Source organism: Microtus pennsylvanicus, chromosome 22, assembly GCF_037038515.1.
Source record: "Microtus pennsylvanicus isolate mMicPen1 chromosome 22, mMicPen1.hap1, whole genome shotgun sequence".
NCBI classification, from domain to species: domain Eukaryota; kingdom Metazoa; phylum Chordata; class Mammalia; order Rodentia; family Cricetidae; genus Microtus; species Microtus pennsylvanicus.
This window is the reverse complement of record NC_134600.1, coordinates 22,784,009-22,803,558: the sequence shown is the minus strand read 5'-3', so window position 1 is coordinate 22,803,558 and position 19,550 is coordinate 22,784,009. Positions and strand designations below refer to the sequence as shown.

General features: G+C 37.7%; 2 protein-coding genes across 3 annotated transcripts in view; one reads left to right on the top strand and one right to left on the bottom strand.

Moving 5' to 3' along the window:
• Nucleotides 1-19,550, bottom strand: part of Rundc3b (RUN domain containing 3B) — a 138,815-nt gene that overhangs the window by 79,313 nt on the left and 39,952 nt on the right. For both annotated transcript variants that reach the window (XM_075956432.1, XM_075956431.1), the window contains exons 3-4: nt 11,632-11,765; nt 3,680-3,765 (exon numbers count right to left, since the gene is read on the bottom strand). In XM_075956432.1, coding sequence (XP_075812547.1) covers nt 3,680-3,765; nt 11,632-11,765 — 220 coding nt within the window. The remainder of the gene's footprint in view (nt 1-3,679; nt 3,766-11,631; nt 11,766-19,550) is intronic.
• Nucleotides 1,496-19,550, top strand: part of Abcb1 (ATP binding cassette subfamily B member 1) — a 151,828-nt gene continuing 133,773 nt past the window's right edge. Inside the window, exon 1 of the mRNA XM_075956428.1 lies at nt 1,496-1,622. The gene's annotated coding sequence lies outside the window, so the exon portion shown is untranslated. The remainder of the gene's footprint in view (nt 1,623-19,550) is intronic.

Here is a 19,550-nt window from a genome sequence, read left to right as displayed (position 1 = left end):
CCAACCCAAAAGCAACTTTTAATATTTATTTTTTTCATCTTAATACAGGAGCTTTCCTCACCTATGAAGAACATCCCAAAATATTCCACTGAATGTCTGAAACCATCGATAACACCAAAATCTGTACAGACAGTCAATACGTGAGTTTGGCTTCCAGTTTTGTTTTTTTAACCTAACACTCCTGAGAAAACTGGGAATTCAACAACAGTTGGGCTTCAGATGTTGAAATGTTATCTTTGCCAAGGTGGGAGCTGCTCAGCAGCAGGGAGCTAGAGCACCCAGTTAGCCATCACACTTGGTCTCTATACACAGACCTGCTGTAACGGTAGAGAACACTGAGACGCAACAGGCTAAGTTCTGAGGCTGCCAGGCTGGTGTACTAAACGTGGTTCTGAGTGATGGCATCTCAGCACACGGTGAGTTTCCCCAGACAGAAGCCAGCAGGAGGCCAGGAGCAGCTGTATACTCACATTGTGGTAAAGTTTAACTTATAAACAACTTCAGCAAGAGATTAACAGTAACACTAGATTAAAGAAGGTATTAATAACAACCTGTAAGACAAGTCATATAAAATGTATCCATTACTTCCAGAATTTCCCAGTCAATGAGTAACAGAAACCAGAGAAAGCAAATTCACAGACACTGAAGAACAACTTTAATGTAAACACTTATCACTATTTGTAGATCCTAAAACTTTTTCTTGGTTCCTGCAAAATTCAGCAACTTATCACTATTTTATTTACTTTCCTAAAATAAGAAACTTTATCTATTTTTAAGGATTGTTTGGGAATTTACAGTTTTATTTTACACTGTAATTTCTCCCTTATTTAGACCAACTATTGTAAAAACTGACATTTCTTTATAACATAACTTACAGTTATAAAGTAAATGCTGAAGCAGCTAAATGTGAGTTTCCATAAAGCTAATTTTATTTTTCTATTTTCCAAATTGATTTTTGGCATTATTTATTACTTAAAATCACCAAAATATTTTCAATATTGTTTCAAATATGACATTTATAAAACTTAGTTTATTGTTTCTAATTACTATTAGTTTCTTGGTAGGCAGAAGTTAACTTTGAGCAAATTAATTCAGTTTTAAATTAACTTTTCACTTGAGTTTTTTTTTTCCCAGGATGCTACCTACTAAAGCCAATTTTTCTCTTTTAAAAACAAATCTTAAGAGTCTACTCTATCACTTCCCAATTCTGGCCACTTATCAGTAACACCCAAATTCCTACATCGCAAAACACAGTTTTTATTTTCACTTTTTTTCCAGTTGCCCCTCAAGACACTTTTCACCCCAGCAAGAAGTTCACACGGAATTCTTTAATACTTTGAAGGCAGCCGTGTTCTCCAAGAATGTGCACTGCAGCTCCCCACCCCTCCTCCACCCACAAAGATCCTTGGATGGTCACAGCTTAGGGCTTCAAAGTTGCCTGCCTTAGCTCCTCCCCTGGCCCTGGGATAAACACATTGCCACTGTTTTTAAGACTATCATTTCTCTTTGTCTGTGAAGCCAGACAGAAGAAGAAGAAATCCACTTGCTCCAGATACTCCCATCCTCAGAGGCTTCATTTCTCCTTCTATAAGCACGCACATCAAGAAGCAGCCAAGTAAAAGGTAATGTACAATTATTCTCTCCAGTACTTTCCTTATGTTGACAAACTCACTCTTCCAAATGTGTTTGTGGGTCAAGATTTCCATTCAAAATAATTTATAATAAAAAGTTTACTTGGTTTCATTTCAGTAAAAATCATAACATTAAGTAGTGAAAAGAAAAATGTTCTGGGTTTTCTCATTTATTAGGATGAGAACTCTGAAATATCTTTGTGCTTACTTTCCTCCTTGTGAATTATGAAGTCTTGTGAATTATTTACATGTAAGCACCTTGATTAGGGCAGATCTGTTTGTGTATACATACGTGCATATAATAAGCACCAGGTCACGTTTCTGTTTTGAACAGAATGTTTGTATATTTTTACAAGGCTTTTTATTTCAGAGGCTTTCGTGCTTTGAGCTGAATCATTTCCTTTTCATCAGAGTACAGGTATGTGTAAGACAAGGCTAAAATGGTTCCCTTTAATATTTAAACTACTTGTGCCAAAAACAATCTATTCCAAAGTTATTTCTACCACACCCAATTATTTCAACTAAGCAATAGGACTAACAACTTAAGAGAGATGTTTTAGTGTTTATTTAGAAAAGATGAAATATTATGATTACATAAGAGATAGTCATTGTACAGGTTTAGTTTTAATTTAGGATTTTTGGTTTAGCATATTAGATTCGGAGACCACGCTCTAGTTTTTTTTCAAAGCATTTGTACCCTCAATATCTCTTTTCATAATCAAGTTTGTCTCTTTGTGATATTAAATATTTCATTTTGTCAGGTTCATTTCAAAGATTGTTAGCTTATCATTTCACGCTCCATCTTTAGATATACGCCAAGAGTATTAAGTTGCTAAAAATATCCTCAATAAATACGTATCATATTTATCTTATGAAAACACTTTCATAATTAAAGTCTTTTTCCTGATCAAATTTATTATCATTATAATTGTGTCTGCCAAATTAAAAGCTTACTGTTTTATTACCTACAAAAATGAAGAAATCTCAGAAAAGCTCCAAACCAATTAGCTAGCTAAGAGAACACCAGAGCAAATGTCAAAGTTTTCTTAAAATCTACAACGTTAAACACTACACCCTGGAAACTGGGGTGCCAGATTCAGGAGTTCTTTGTACCTAATCGTTTAGTTATCAAAGTGATTTTGCAGCTGTCATTTGCCATCTTTTCAGAAGTAAGATGGGGTTAAATAAGTACAGTCACTCAGAAGTACTAAGGCAGCCCGCGCTAGCAGAACTTTCTGTGAGAGGGGAAATAAATGCTCTACAACTCGCCGTATATGAAGTACCAGAAATGTGTTATGGCAACTAAACAGCTAAATTTGGAATTTTATATAATCCTAATTAATTTGATCTTACATAGCATCTTGTGCCTTTGGTGCTATACAGTTTATGTCTAAGGTAATGAAATCACTCAATGTCTTCATTTACAAACACTTCTGACATGGAGGGAAGTAGTGTTATCAACAGCAACAAATGTAGATCACCAGACAAGAGTTAAACTTTCATGACTGATGTCCTGCTATGAACCTTTTCACCACCAACTAAAACGCAGTAAGGTCTTCATTTTTACAGAGCACACAGCAGGTCATCCCTTAAACCTATGTAACCTTAGAAAACTAATATCTACAAAGAGTACACCGAAAAGACAACAAAGCCACCAATAATTCTGCACGTGAGCGAAAGAACTAAATGATCTATTTATAGTCCTCCCCAGCAAAGAAATACGGAAGCATTACCCTGAAGAAAGAGATAGATATCTAAGAATGTCATACTGAGAACCTCCTTCAAATGTGCCACAGAAAAGCCTATAGGAGCCCTGAAAGACTGACAGAATGGCTCAAAGAAAAGACACCGAGGCACCATGAGTCCCTTCCACACAAATCAGCGAGTCAGATGTACATTCAGGTAACAAACCACACTTTCCTAAGAGGGCAGGAGACTTATCTGAGCAGTAAGAAAAATGGATGACCTGGAAGTTGAGAACTTCAGACTACCTCTTCATTCTGGTTTTTCAAGTCATAAACATTAGAAAGTTGAAAGGACTGTTAGACCTGGTTGTTTTGAAGTCTCTCAAAGCTGTAGAGATGTATTCAGACAAATGCTTTTCCATGAGTGCTACTCTGATCCAGGCTCTACCCTACGAGGAACAAGAAAGGATCAAATAAGAAACTTAAAAGAATATTTTCTATACACTGTCAAATATATGCATATTAACAATATGGAACACATAATTCAAAATCAAGAATGACTAAGATAAAACAGAAAACTTTGATAATATTAAGCATATATTTTGTTTTTCAGAAGACATGTGACATATCAATCTACAACTATGTCCTCTGATGAAAATGAGCTACTTGGGTTAGATAGAGATGTATTTTAAATTATAAAGTACATTTATATAAAATTCTACTTCAATGTCAAAAGGCAACATGCTAGTTAAAATGAGACCCTTATAAACACATGAAGCAGAGTCTTTCAGTAGTTCCTCCAGCAACACGTGTGAGACAATTTTCTACTTATGCCCCAAGAAGAGATTTTCATACCAACAATAAATTACAATATATGATCAATCACAAGCCCAAATCAACAGCTACTAAATCTGTCGGTAAAGATGCTACTATAGGTTTAAAATAGAAAAAAAAACGACAAAACGCCAAGGACTGGGGATGTAGCTCAGTGATACAGCATTGGTATAGCATGCTCCAGGCTCTGGTTTTAACTCCACCCCACTGATAAACAAAACAAAAACAAGAAACAGAGCTCAACTCAGATGTCAGCATATTTCAGCCAAGCATCATGGAGACAATTCTGACTTGTGAATCATTTAACAAATACGAGAAAGTGTTAGCCCTTTTTAGTAGCTGGCATTAGCTAGTCTTTGTTAATACTCCAAAATATTCCTTACAGATGTATAGGCTTCTGTGTAGGTATGTGGCTGTACTTGCCTGTCTATGTGTGGAGGTCAGAAGTCAATTATAGGTTCTTTATCTATTGCTCTATATCTTTCTTTCTTTCTGAGACAATGTCTCTCATTGAACCTGGGGTTCATTTGGTTGTTCTGGCTAGAATGACTAGCCACATGGGATTCACCCGTCTCTGCTCTAATCCCCCAGACCCCTGACCTGGAGTTATAGACCAGGGCAACCACACCAGGATTTGGGGGGGGGTGCTGGACATTCGAATTCAGGCCATCATGCCTGGGCAGCAAACACTTTACTTCACTGGGTTACCTCTCCAATCCTTTTTAGATTGAAAGAATATAAGGAATAATATCTAAAGAGATTGTAAAGTATCATTTACTTTCATTTCTACTTAGTCCTTCCCAAATCTCCAGGAAAATTCATAACAACTAACACACACAGAAAGCAATAGCACTAAAATAGCAATGGGAGTAAAGATCATAATCAATATGTATATTATGCTCAACCAGAGGACTTGGAGAAAGGCATGGAAATGTCTACAGATATATGAATTCAGCTACTCATGGACAAGGAGCCAATCTAGGAAGTGATAAAAAACAGTCAGGCGAAAACAGCAATGCTGCTGGGGAGAAAAATCAACAATGGGGATTACCTGCAAGCCAAGCTTCCTACTACCCTGACTTTTAGCTTGCCCTGCACTCAGTCCATTGTTCCTTTTGAGTGAGCCTGGAGGAACCCACATGAGGTGGGGCTGATTGAAACAGGAAGGAAAAGGCAAGCTGCTGGGTGCCCAAGAGTCCCCAGATTCTCACTGGAAACAGTCTAACAGATGCAGAAGCGAGTAGTGGGCTGTGGAATCAAAAGGCTACCCTGTCACAAGTACAGAAGTAAGCGAAGGCACCGTCCAGAGAAAATTAGGCACAGGAGGCTGTGCTGTGGCTAGATAAGAATGTGGGGAAAGTCCTGCTTCCTGATTTATTAATTCCAGTCCACACAGAGCTGGGCTGCACTCAGTTTCCTGTCCTTGAATTGCGTGGAACTCTCTGTTGTGGTAACAAATTGTGCTAATTTTAATGATTTATTTTTTTTTCAATGAAAGAACTTTTAGTAGAATGGAAAAACAAACAAGACTTATGAAAGCTGTTGGCCACAAAGATATAGAAAGCCTAAAGCGATGTTATGGAACTTACACTTTATTCCTTGACAATGGCAAATTACTGAGACTTCAAAAAAAAAATCATGAACATAGATAGCTCCTAAGGACAGTATTGTGAGACTCCGTTGAAAGATTTCTGTGTATATTAAAATAGTCGCCATAAAATTGGTGTGTTTGGTTATAATATTATCCTTACTTTACTATATGATGAGACAAACAAACAAAAAAAATGCCATTAGTAAAGAAAAAAAAAACCCGTCATCTCATCCCCAAACAGACTTATCTATGAGCTCTACCTTCCTGTCTCATCCAAGAAGGAGATATCATCATTTAAAAGAGAAAAAAGACATCAAAGAGTAAAGGTATCTGCCTTGATACATTTGACAAAAGACAGTCTAAATTTCACACAAATCTCCACCAGATTACAAATGGATCTGCACGAAGGAGCACATTTTAGTTACAGTTCAGCCTGTCAGGATATGCAAATGTTCTCTATTTCAGATCGGTCAAGCGGTTATTTTTCAAAGAATTTTCCAATTTCCATCACTTTTGCAGATTTTACTGTCTACAGCAGTGGTTTTCAACACTCCAAATGCTGCGGTCCTTTAATATAGTTCTTCATCTTGCAGTGACCCCAACCACACAATTATTCATTGTCACTTCATAACTGTAATTTTGTTACAGTTATGAATCATGATGTAAACACCAGTTGTGCAGGATACTTACTCCCAAACAGGTCAAGACCCACAGGCTGAGAACCACTGGTCTATGGGATCTATGGGGTTGGTGTTGTCTTCATTCTGGATATTTCATAATCTGTTCTATTTCATTAAGAGACTTGCTGAAATCTATTAATTATACCAACCGTCAAAAAGGACCCACAGCTTTTAGTTTGCTGTTCTGGATAAACCTGCTTCAACGTGATTGGAGTGTTGCTCTTTCTTCTCTTTCCTTCTACTCAATTACTACTTATGTGCTTGCGTTTTGAAATGAAATCTCTGATAACTGATTTCTAGCATTTCTCGTTAATCAAACACACACAAAAGCCTTCTTAAGTCTTTTGATTATTATTTCCTCTTTGACCAATCAGTACTTAGAGGTCCTTCAAATTTTCACTCATAAAAGCATTTTGTTGTTCTGTTGGTACTGAGTCCAGCTTACTTCCACAGTGGTTACAGAACCTACTTTACGTGATTGAGTCCTTTGGAGGCCATTGAGATCAGTTAGGCTCAGCAAATGGTTAGTTTGACGAGAATTCTATTTCATAGCTAGCTCTTTTAAATGTTCAGCTTCCCAATACTCATCTCTGCTTCCATTTATTTAGTCATTGCTATTATTTAAGAGTTTATCGTATTTATTACCCATAGTTCGGTTTCTTTTGTAGTTTTCTTGGTATCAGTCATATTTTTCTTTTCTTTTCTTTTTGGAAACTATGTGTTGCTGCACAGCCCAAACTGGCCTTGACCTTGGGATCCTCCTCAGCTTCCTGAGAGCTGAGGTAACAGGCTCGTACCACCACACGTAGCTTGATGTCCTTGATAAGCTTGATTTGATCTAATAACAGGTGCTGTTAACAATAACCTGGAGCACTTATTCCTTTCTCTCCACAGCTAATATTTTTCCTTGGGGATCATATAGAAGGGTATCACTTTTAGACCTTTTTCTGTTGATCCTTGTGAACTGTCTGGAGTATTTACAAAACATCCTTCCTAGTGTTTCCAGAACTTAATCTCTTATTTCTACAGAATAAAATGAAAACCTTCAGTCAGTTAACTGCTGCTTAATCCAAGCTCACAGACCATCTGACTGCTCCCCTTTCTCCAAGAAATCAGACTCCGCCTCTCCCCATATCCCTCTCCAGCATTCCCTTCTCTCTCTTCCTGCATGGTAAAATTATGGCTCTACCTTGTATATGTCCACTGGGACGCAAGTCAGGCCATGATAGATGTGGTATGAAATTTGCTCACCCCCAAACCCTGTTCGTGTCACAACACCACCCACCCTTTTCTGGAACGTCTCTCCTTTCAGAAGGGGCATGCCATGCTCTCTGCATGGTGGCTATCTCTCTTATGTAGTTCCTCTTGGGATTTGAGAAAAAGTCTCTTTCCCTTCAATGCCCCATCTTCCTGCTGACAGTCTGATGCTGTCTCTTCAGATTCTTTCTGACTTCATGGCTACATTATGATGGCCCTTGTGGTTATCAAGTTCTCTCTTAAAATAAGGCTCATTCTGAAAAGTAATTTTGTACTAAAAAGCTATAATTCTTATTGTTTTTGTCGCTTCAATTACTTTCTGCATTTTGGGGACAAGCCAATTATGTACATATGATTCTAGCCTGTATTAAAGGAGTTTACAACACCTTTTATGTGCATGTTGCCTAATTTAAATTTGAAAACTAGAAAGTTAGTTTCTTATTTTTATGTTATCCAGTGTTTTGTTACCAAGCTAAACTCTTTATAAATCTATGTTTCATGTAACTTCCCTTGAACAATTTCCCCATTGTAAGTCAATAGATATATATTCAATGTACATGTCACTGAACATAAATTATATAAATTATAAACAGCAATCCTTCATAATGACTCAACAACTTTACAACACTAATTTGTTTTACTTCTCCATGAGTCTGTGTGCTTACACTATGATTAAGTATTTCTCCCATAAGATATCTTTAGTGGAATCTGGGGATTTCATCATCCAGTAGAAAAGGAGCTATCCCAGATGCAGGAAGCCCTTCAAGAAGCAAATCACCGCACTTCTAAAAATGACTTAATCTGTGTAATACAATACTGGAAACTTATAAAAACTTTTTTTCATTCAACTGTTGTGAGAGACTCACTCGAGCCAAACAATCCTCTCTGTATGCAGCTGTTACACACAGCGTATGCCGTGCTGAGGGAACAAAGGCAACAAGCGCTGCTCACATGCAACCAGATGGAGAGCGGGACTAGATTTATTATAGGAAACTGCATTTGTTTTCTTCTGCTGAGCAGTGAGCTGCAAATTTAGAGGCTGTGAAGGACATGGACTCCGTGTCTCACACTAGTCATGAGTCCGCGGCCACACCAGGACCTTCTGCCCAGGGTCACACAAAAGGGGGCCACAGGGAGAGACCTACATCCAAGTTCACGCCAGCTGACTGGCATCTCTGCTCCTGCAGGCTGACAGCTGAAGCCACCTTTCTTGTCCTCGTGGCTTTGGTTTTGTCCACTTTCAACCTGTGGAAGTGATCAGCATTTTCATGTTCTGGTTCTCAGTCTTACCCCAGCCACTGAGGGAATCTAGTTTCTCACAATACTGAAGCATCTGGGTTTCCGATTTTACCACCAGACGGGCCAATTCTGTTTCTGTTAAATTTGCAGTCGAAGCCCAACTGCCTTTGCCATTTATTGCATTTTCAAAGCCATTAAGATCATCAACAATATTCATTTTGGCGTCCAATTAAAACTATGGAGAATGTGAAGAAGTGATTCTCCATTACAAATGTTGTCTCATACTGACATTTAATGTCTAGAAGGCCACTAAAAACATGACAAACTAAAAGAAAGACCCTGGCAATGCGAGTCATTATTCCCTTTACCAGATCAGAAACTGAGATTTACGAAGGCGTCTTTCCCCCAACCTGAGTGCCTCTAGCTGAATCTGAATGAACCCCAGACATGGTTTTTAAACGCAGACAACATCATGAGATTTGGAGGAGAGTAACACCGGAGAACTACGTGTTTGAAAGGTTCTGATTATCTTCAAAGATCTTCTTTATGAAAACGACCGATTCTAAAACACACTTTTCTCATAGAACAGTGAGAAGCTGAGAACTTCAATGCAGGCCCTTTGTTATACAATATGGCTTTCAGTTTTGAGCTTTCAAGGGATTCCTGTGTGTGTGAACACATGTGCCTCTGCATCTATATGTGTTTCTGGAGCTTTTCCTTCTGTTTATTTTGTCTTATTCTGAACTGTTTGTTTTGTTTTGGTCTTGTCTTATTTTTATTATTGCTCCTTAGATGCTTGTTTGTTTTCTATTACAGACGGAAAAGGTGTAGATCTGGTGGGAGGAGTAGAGGGAGGAACTGGGAGGACAACGAGCAGAGAAAATCACAATCAGAGTTTATTTTCTGAAAAAAAGTCTATTTACAATAAAAATGGGGGGGTGGCAGGTTTAACGATTTTAGTAAAAGCTATCAGATTGCAATCTCAAGCAGACGGTGAAAAAAATCTTACGAAAATAAAAAAAGTTTATGTGCTATAAGGGTTTGCTTGTATAGATTCAGTTCATCAAAAATACAACTAGTCTTTTTACCTAAACAGATTGAGATACCATTCCTAAGTCATAGGGAAAGCTAAAAGCAAAACTGATAGAAACTCAACTGAGGTCTAATTTCAATTTTAGAATTCTAAAATAATGAACTAACTTGATCTTCAAACTGTAAATTGTTATTTTTCTACTTAGAACAGTCCAATAAAACACAAAATATTTCTGAAACTAATGTTAAAACACCTTACATTAGCATGTTAGGCATTTTAAAAAATCTTTTTTGATTTGTTTATACAAATTTTAAAATTATGGAGGACCCAAAGAAAGCTTTTAGTTAGACTATATCTATTAATATTTCCTATACCTAACATTCTGAACCTCAGTAAATGGGGATGTTTTGAGGGTTCAATGGCATTTGCCCTGTAAGCATGAGCAACTGAACCACATAGAAGCCAGCATGACTGTAACTCTAGCACTGGGGGAGAGAGAGTCATTTCCAGGGATTCTCCAGCTCATCAGCCAGCCAGCCCGCCCAACCCAAACTAGCAGCCTTTCAGTTAGAAAAAGACCTTGACTTGAGGCAACGAAGTAAAGAGTGATGAAATCATATCCTGCTATGGCTTCTGTATGTGCATTCACAAATGTGCAATCTGTGCATCTGAATACAGCATACACCCCCCCCCCCATACACACACACAGATACACACAGAAATATTTTCCGATATAGCTTCCTATAACATCTAGCCTAGCTGGAACTAACTATGTTTCCCAAGCTGGCCCCAAACCCTCAATCTTCACTCTATGCCTCAGCCTCCCTAGTGCTGAAATTACAGGCATGTATAATCACGCCCAATCACGTTACACATTGCCATACTAAATTGAGTGGTCAATACCTAGTCAAAGCTTAAATTGAAGTATCAATTCTTACTATGTCATTCCATAGACATTCTGAAGTAAAACTGTTTATATATACATATTAATATATCTATGTCTATATAATGTGTATATACTGCATGGTAGGAAAGCATTCAGTCTCATTTGATGCCACCACCTTCATTTGTGCACATCTGGTCTCTACTGTACTGTTTATGCACAGTAGTGTGAATGTTAACACCGAGGAAAGAAAAGGAACACGATGTGTTGGTCTGGAGATTACAGACACCCAAAGAGAGGCCTCTGAAGATTCTACGAATTCCTCGGGAATACACACACACACACACACACACACACACACACACACATATAGGTTTTCCAAGACAACATTTCTCTGTGTAGCCACGGTTCTCTGTGACTTCACTCTGTATGTAGACCAGGCTGGCCTGGACTCAGATATTCGCCTGCCTCTGCCGCCCAAGTACTGGTATTACAGGCAAGCAGTAACATACCTAGCTTGCTGAGGATATACTTTAAAACTGTTTAACAGGAAATTTGTAGTGAGTAGGTTCATATCCTCCTGCTACTCAAGATGCGACAGTGACAATTTGACAGACAGTATTATAAAATAAGCACACATAATGAACTAAAAGTAAAGCCTCTAAAAGTTAACCTGGGTAATGCGCAAATTCTAACAAAAAAAGGGAAACATTTTTTTAATACAGAGTTCAAATATTTTCTGTCCAAGTAAAATAACTTCTAATTAGATCAGACATAGTTCAGATTGTCAAGCCTTACCTTAGCTCTGGAGGAACTGACATTTTCCATATTTTCAATGCTGCAGATACAGTTTTGAGAAACTTTCCGGCAAGCCACTCTGATATAGTCCCAGAAGCTACGAGGACTTTCATAACCAAACCAGGTTACTTGACCTTCAGGAGATAATTGTAACACAGAATAAATACACTTAGTCCAGAAAAGTCAAAAGGCACGAGCAGCAAAACTCTGAGAAGTGAATGATACTAGAGTGTGCGGTCTGGAGAAATCTTAGAGTCTCACTTGGCATTTGCTCGAGTTACTTTTGAAATCCGACATAGTTAATTCTGAATTATTATTCACATGAAATGGAAAGGAACCCAAAATATCTAAAAATATCTCATTGTCTGAGGTTTTCACTGCAGCACAGGAAGCTTATCCTGAGCTTCCTGAACACTGGGTGAGCACTCCTTTACGTGGGACTAGTTGGATTATAAACCTTTTCTATGGTGAAGAACAGAAAGTAAATGATGGGTATTTTTTATTCCTCTTTAAAAGGCTGTATTGACTCTACAAGCAATAAAACCAATGAGCATTCCGCATCCACTGGAGAGTCACACTCTTCTACCACACTCTCCTGTCCCCACAAAATCCTCCTTCGAGAGTCATCGCTGGTTGTCACTTAGTCACCGACCTGTGAAAACCTGAGCTATACACCATCCTCATTTTTATGGCACTTTTACTTATCTGCATTCAACCATATCCCTTTAACTTTTTTCTTTTTCCCCCTTTTTTTAACTGAGCTCTACATTTTTCACTGCTCCCCCCCCCTGCCTCTCTTCTTCCCCCTTCAAACCTCCCCCAAGGTCCCCATGCTCCCAATTTACTCAGGAGCTCTTGTCTTTTTCTACTTCCCATGTAGATCTATGTATATCTCTCGTAGTGTCCTCATTGTTGTCTAAGTTCTCTGGGATTGTGGTTTGTAGGCTGGTTTTCTTTGCTTTATGTTTAAAAACTACCTATGAGTGAGTACATGTGATAATTCTTTCTGTGTCTGTGTTACCTCACTCAAAATAATGTTTTCTAACTCCATCCATTTGCCTGAAATATTCAAGATGTCGTTATTTTTTTCTGCTGTGTAATACTACATTGTGTAAATGTACCACATTTTCCTTATCCATTCTTCAGTCGAGGGGAATTTAGATTGTTTCCAGGTTCTGGCTATGACAAACAAAGCTGCTATGAACATAGTTGAGCACATGTCCTTGTGGCATAATTGAACCTCTTTTGGATATATACCCAAAATTGGTATTACTGGGTCTTGAGGAAGGTTGTTTCCTAATTTTCTGAGAAATCAGCACACTGACATCTAAAGGGGCTGTACCAGCTTGCATTCCCACCAGCAATGCAGAAATGTTACCTTTTCGCCACAACCTCTCAAGCATAAGTTGTCATCAGTGTTTTTGACCTTGGCCATTCTTACAGGTGTAAGATAGAATCTCAGAGTTGTTTTGATTTGCATTTTTCTGATGACTAAGGATGTTGAGCATTTCCTTAAGTGTCTCTCAGCCATTTTTAGATTACTCTGTTGAGAGTTCTCTGTTTAGGTCTATACTCCATTTTCTTATTGGATTATGTGTTCTTTTGATGACCAATTTCTTGAATTCTTTGTATATTTTGGAGATCAGACTTCTGTCTGATGTGGGGTTAGTGAAGATCTTTTCTCATTCTGTAGGCTGTCGTTTTGTCTTGTTGACCATGTCCTTTGTTTTACAGAAGCTTCTCAGTTTCAGGAGGTTCCATTTATTAATTGTCTGTGCTGCAGGGGTTATATTTAGGATGTGGTCTTCTGTGCCAATGCATTCAAGTGTACTTCCCACTTTCTCTTCTATAAGGTTCAGTGTGGCTGGCTTTATGTTGAGGTCTTTGATCCATTTGAACTTGAGTTTTGTGCATGGTTGATAGATATGGCTCTAATTTCATTCTTCTACATGTTGATATGCAGTTATGCCAGCACCATTTGTTAAATATGCTTTCTTTTTTCCATTTGATATTTTTCCTTTTACTGAAAATAGATTTTTTTCTCACATACTATATGCTGATTAGAGTTTCCCCTACCTTCCCTTTCAGTTCTCCTCATCTCCCATCCAGATCTACCTTTGTCTCTCATTAGAAAACAATCAGGCTTCTAAGGAATAATAATAAAGTATACTAAGAGAAAACACAAACCAACATATCAGACTAGGACTGAAAAAACAAACAGAAGAAAAAGAGCCCAAGAGAAGGCACAAGAAGGCAAAAGTCCTATTCTTTCACACTCGGGAATCCCATAAAAACACTATGCTGGAAGAGGACCTGGCGCAGAGCTGTGCAGGCCCTGTGCACGTGCTCGTGCGGGCTTGCGCATGTGAATTTAGAGGGCCTGTTTTCTCTGTCCTCCCTGCCCTCTGGCTCTTACACTGCTTCAGGAAGAAGCTCCTCTATCCAACCTCATCTTTTATATATTTGGATAATTACATGCCTGTGCCTGAAAAGACATTCTACTTGGTGTATCTTATGTCATTATTAATAGCTCTAAATAGGACTCAGAGTCTCAGGTATATGTGAGCCTCTTTGTATAGTACGGTGTGTTTATTTTTTATTTTAATTAAATACGATTACATTATTTCTCCCCTTTCCTTTCCTCTGCCCAACCCCTTCCAATGCCCCCACTCCTGAAATTAATAACTTCTTTTTATTATTGCTACATACAAATATATAAATGCACACATATATAAATACAATCCATTGAGTTTGTTTAGTGTTATGTGTATATAATTATACACACTTAGTGTTCTAAAGTGGAACGTGAGAAACATCTACTTTGGTTACCTGGAAATATGAATCTTACCCAGGAAGTTGTTTAATCTCACTACAGAAACATTTGCTTTTACACTTTAAATGCGTGCTTCTTTATTTGGACTGAGGTATTGGTCTGAGCTCTTCCCTTCTCTAGTAATTATTTCTCTACAGGTGTTTTATAAACTGCAGTTTGGAGTCCAATGTCTAAAATATCTGAATAACTCCCAACCATGGCTACTAAATTGGACGGTTTTAAAAACAAACTCATGTCTGACCTTCCTCACTACTGAATAATCAAGATCCCTGGAGGAGGACTCAGGCAACAATCAACTAGCAGAAGTTCTACAACTTGTAACTCAATGTCCAGGACACTTATGATGCCTTTCCCTTTCTTCAGTACGCCACGTGTTTTTTTTCTAGCTAGTCCTACTATCAACACACCCTGTTTCACTCACTTTTCTCTGCTTCAGGCAATCAGAACTCTACCCCTGCTTAGTCTATACAAACTCATTCTTACTATATGTCAACAAAAATAAAAAGGTGCCTATAAAGTTTTATTCAAAGGGCTCTAAAATTCAATGTCTCTTTAAAAAATAAAATCTTACTACCAACAAATAAAAATATGCAGGGATATTTATAATCTTCATCCTCCTGTTTCCTTCATCTGCTCCCTATACTTGATTTTAAAAAGCTTCTCTATAACGACTCTGTATGTTTGTCTTTTAGGAACCTTTCATGTCATCAACTTGTTAGCCATCTAAAGAATCATATACAGGGAAGCAAAGAAGGCTGGGGGCTTTTGAGACACGTGGATCTTGAGATCGCTTTCTAGCTATGTGACACTGAACAACTATTTTAACTTCACTCTATGTCTGAGCTCCTCTGTCAATGTAGAGTCATGCTGATACCTACCTGATAGCATTGAGGGTCATACCAGCACATCCTGTATATGTCACAAGTAACACAGAACCTATTTCATATTAAGTACTACATAGATGTTAATATTGCCACTGTTAACCATACACAGTTAAGGGAAGTAAGTTCTTGTATCATAAAGCAAAGTAGAAATGGGATGCAAATTTGAGTCTTTTTTTATTACTTCCTTAGATTCCAAAGAAGTTTCAAAGCAACCTTTCTAAAGTTCCTCAAAATGTTTCTAATCTCAGTCATTTTTCTTTGCCCCCTAGTATTTGAGATCATTTTATGAATTCAGAAGGTACAAGTGTCTAATTTCTCTTAACTGTAGTAACATATGATGCAGAGGGGAAAACACACAACAATTCGCTTTGCTCTCAATCTCCCTAACAAGGAAGTATGGGAAACAGAAGTTAGAAAAGTAGGCAGACAAAGGCAATACTGTATTTGACAGGCTGCAGACGGTAACCATGAAGAAAGATGGCGTATAAAGGTCTGTACTGATGCAGAATCTCCTCTGCAAGGAGATATTCAAGAGAAGCACGCTTTGCACAGGGCCTAATTTGTTCTTCAATATGCAGCTATAAACCTTCGTACATATTCAAGAGTTTCGCATGGCTGCAAACTTTAGAAGAGCCCCGTTGAGAAGAGAAACAAAGACCTAGAAAACCAGAACTAGAATTGCATTCAGCGGCAGAGTGGGCACTAAGCCCTACAGATTACTACAATGAACATTCTGCAGGAAATTCAATGACTTGCCTAAAAGAATGAAGATTTCCTGTACAATGAACTGAGAACGTATTCATGGGGTGGCATGTTATTATGATGCGAAAGGCCTTAAATAAAGCTGTGGCATCTTTATAGTAGTTTAACCAACTCAGCACACAAGATAAGCCTGCCTTCCTTCTTTCTCAGCCCAGGTACATGCAACATCTCCAAAGTAAGACTCTGGGAGCAAGACAAGAACCTCTTCACACGCAGAGGCATCGACTTTAAGAGAAGCTAACTCCCAGCTGGGTAATGGTGGCACACACCTTTGACTTTAGCACTCAGCACACAGAGGCACTTAGACCTCTGTGAGTTCAAGGTCAGTCTGGTACACAAAGAGAGTTCCAGGATAGCCAAGGCTACACAGAGAAGCCCTCTCTTGAAAAAGAAAAAAAGAGCGAGAGAAAGAGAAGATAAACCCCTTGCTAGAGTCGCAAACAAAGCTCTTACACAAGCTGTCTACATAGTCCCAAATTTTATCTAAATAATTTCTGAAGCTACAAAAATAAATTTAACTCTAAGAAACAAGTCCAGTTAGTTCATTCATGTTATTTAAATATTAAAGATAGACTCTTATTTATTTATTTATTTAGAGATAGGGTTTCTCTGTAGCTTTGGATTCTGTTCTGGAACTAGCTCTTGTAGACCAGGCTTGCCTCGAACTCACATAGATCTGCCTGCTGCTGCCTCCCGAGTACTGGGATTAAAGGAGTTATCTTTTAGAAGTTTTTGATGACCACCCAGCTGGAGTTATCTTTTAGAAGTTTTTGATGACTATGTGTATATGTACTTTCAATTATAAGCATAAACATAAAAATATCTGAATATATATAAAACATAAATTAGTCAATTTAATCATCTAAAACAAAATAAAATGTTTCATTAAAAAGCTAATAACTGAGTTACTGCTAATATGAATTTTTATTTACTAACTTTGTTGCCTGTCCAAAAATAGTGCCAAGCTTGTGCTTTCCTGTCAGTGGCATCGTTAGCATAAGGTTTAAATACATGACTTGGCTGTATGGCGCATGTCTGTAATCCCAGTCCTATAGATGCTGAGGTGAGAAAACTGAAGAGTCAGAGGCCAGCCTGGACTTCAAAGGTCAAATAAATGTCAGTCCTAAAGAAATAAAACGTAACCCATGTCCACTGTGATTATGGCTATACATACAACACATAAGACAAAGTAACTGTTTAAAATGATTACACGTGGGAATCCACATTAAGAAAATGAAAATATACTTGCTGTCTATGTTTTATCACTTGTCCTGCTCTAACCTTTGAAAAAATAACTTTCCTAATTAAACATGTGAAAAAATGTTAATTCATATTACAGAGGCTAACGAAACAAAGCTGGGCGGTGGCGGCGCACGCCTTTGATCCCAGCACTCAGGAAACAGAGGCGGGCAGATATCTGTGAGTCTGAGGCCAGCCTAGTCTATCAAGTGAGTTCCAGGACAGCCAGGGCTGTTACACAGAGAAACCCTGTCTCAAAAGACAAAAATAAAAACGCACACAAAAAAACAGAGGCTCAACAATCATTTGCATATGGCAGGAAATTTAGTATATTTTCAGTGAATAAATAAAGCTATTCAATCTAACAGGGAGAAAAGAAACTAAGAAATATGCTCCTGGTAAAGGTGAATGGATGCAGAGCAGTTACTGTTGATAGAACTCATGTATGTTTTGTTGCGTGACTGGGAATTTCATGCCATTTCCTTGAACCTACAGTTTCCATACCATCAAGTATTATTATACAGCACTTAAGATGTTGAGAAATAATAACCTGACAATTATCACTATGAGTTCTAATAAATACAACTGCACAATATGTACAACTAATAAAACCAGGACTAAAGAAGGAAGCAATGGAAATATACGGGGTCATATGGAAAAGTAAGAATAGACTCATATAAATTAGTCTAAAACAAGATTTTAATTTTAAAAATTAGAGAAAGACACTTGGACCCTCTGAATTTAAAGAAACAAAACTGGAAGTTTTCCACAACCCATGCCATGAACCAGAAAAGATGACTTAACCGACACAGCCCTCCGCAGTACATCAGTTCCATGCCGTGTAGCTCAGTGGCAGGAGACATCACCAGCATACTGGAGATGAGCCAGCTCATAATTCTACACTGAATAGTTCAAATAAGAAGGCACACATACCCCTGAAGAAAGAAACACACACTTTTATCTCATAAACAACATGAACCCAATTAAGACGCATGTGAGATGCTCCTCTAGGAAGAACACTAAGCTGCTGCCTGTGGCCTGAGCTACTGGGCTGTTGTAAGTCTTCACAACAAGCAGCAAGGGCGCCCTTTTGCTTGCACCACTCTCTCCAAATGCAAGAACTTAGGCGAGCCTCTACAGTGAGCAGGAGCCCGAATGCATGAGCTCACTTCTTATGTCAGAATTTGAAGGGCTGATTAAGAGAAGCTGTTTGAACTATCTGGCTCAGGAACTTTTAGCTTTAAAAATAAATACACATTTTTAGGTTTAACATTTCTGAAAATTATAAATACATGTTTTGAAATAGCAGTGGTCTATTTGTGTCCCAGCATGTTACAGGTCATCGTTTTCAACAGCATTTCAGCAACAACACAACACTAAATCCCTGCTCTGCAGGACAGACTTTTATTTGCTGTGACTTCCAACCTTTAAAAAAAAGTTTCTCCCTCTCAGATGATTTTATTTTTAAATAATCTTTTTAGTTTTTAAGGTTAAAATACAATTACATCATTTTCCCCATTGTTTCCTCCCTCCAAACCCTGCCATATATTCACCTTCCTTGCTGCCTTCCTTTCAAATTAACCTGCTCAGTCCACAAAGTGTTTAACACTCACCACTTGGAAAAGTCTTATAAATTTTGTTTCATAAAGTTGTTTTAAAAATTCTAGTAACACAGCTCTATGGGAAAATTCTAAAACCAAACTTCTTAAATCATATTCCAAACAAATGACATTTCCTTCTCTTATAAGCAAAGACTGAAATGCCCTGTAAGACATTATCTGACACCATTCCAAATAACGAGATCCTTTATTAAACCAAACAACAAGCAATGACAGTAATATTTCATGAAAAATCAAAAGATGTATACAGCTACACCACATCTATCTTACCTTGAATTACAACAGTTTAACAAATATTAAGTATTAACAAATAGTAAAGCGTCTGAAAGGATCTACAACTACATCAAACTAAGCTATCAAAATATTCCAACATTAAAATTCAAATCAGAATAGACTATTTTCCCCTGAAAATAGTAAGAATGTATCAATTATTAATGCTTAAGTGATGCTTATATTATCTCTATCTTGCAAGATTTGTTGTATTATTATTTGTAGAACCAAACACTTACTAAAGATAATTTCCACTAAATATCATCTAAGGAAAATAATCTATTACACAACTAGGTTTATGACAAAGCTCAC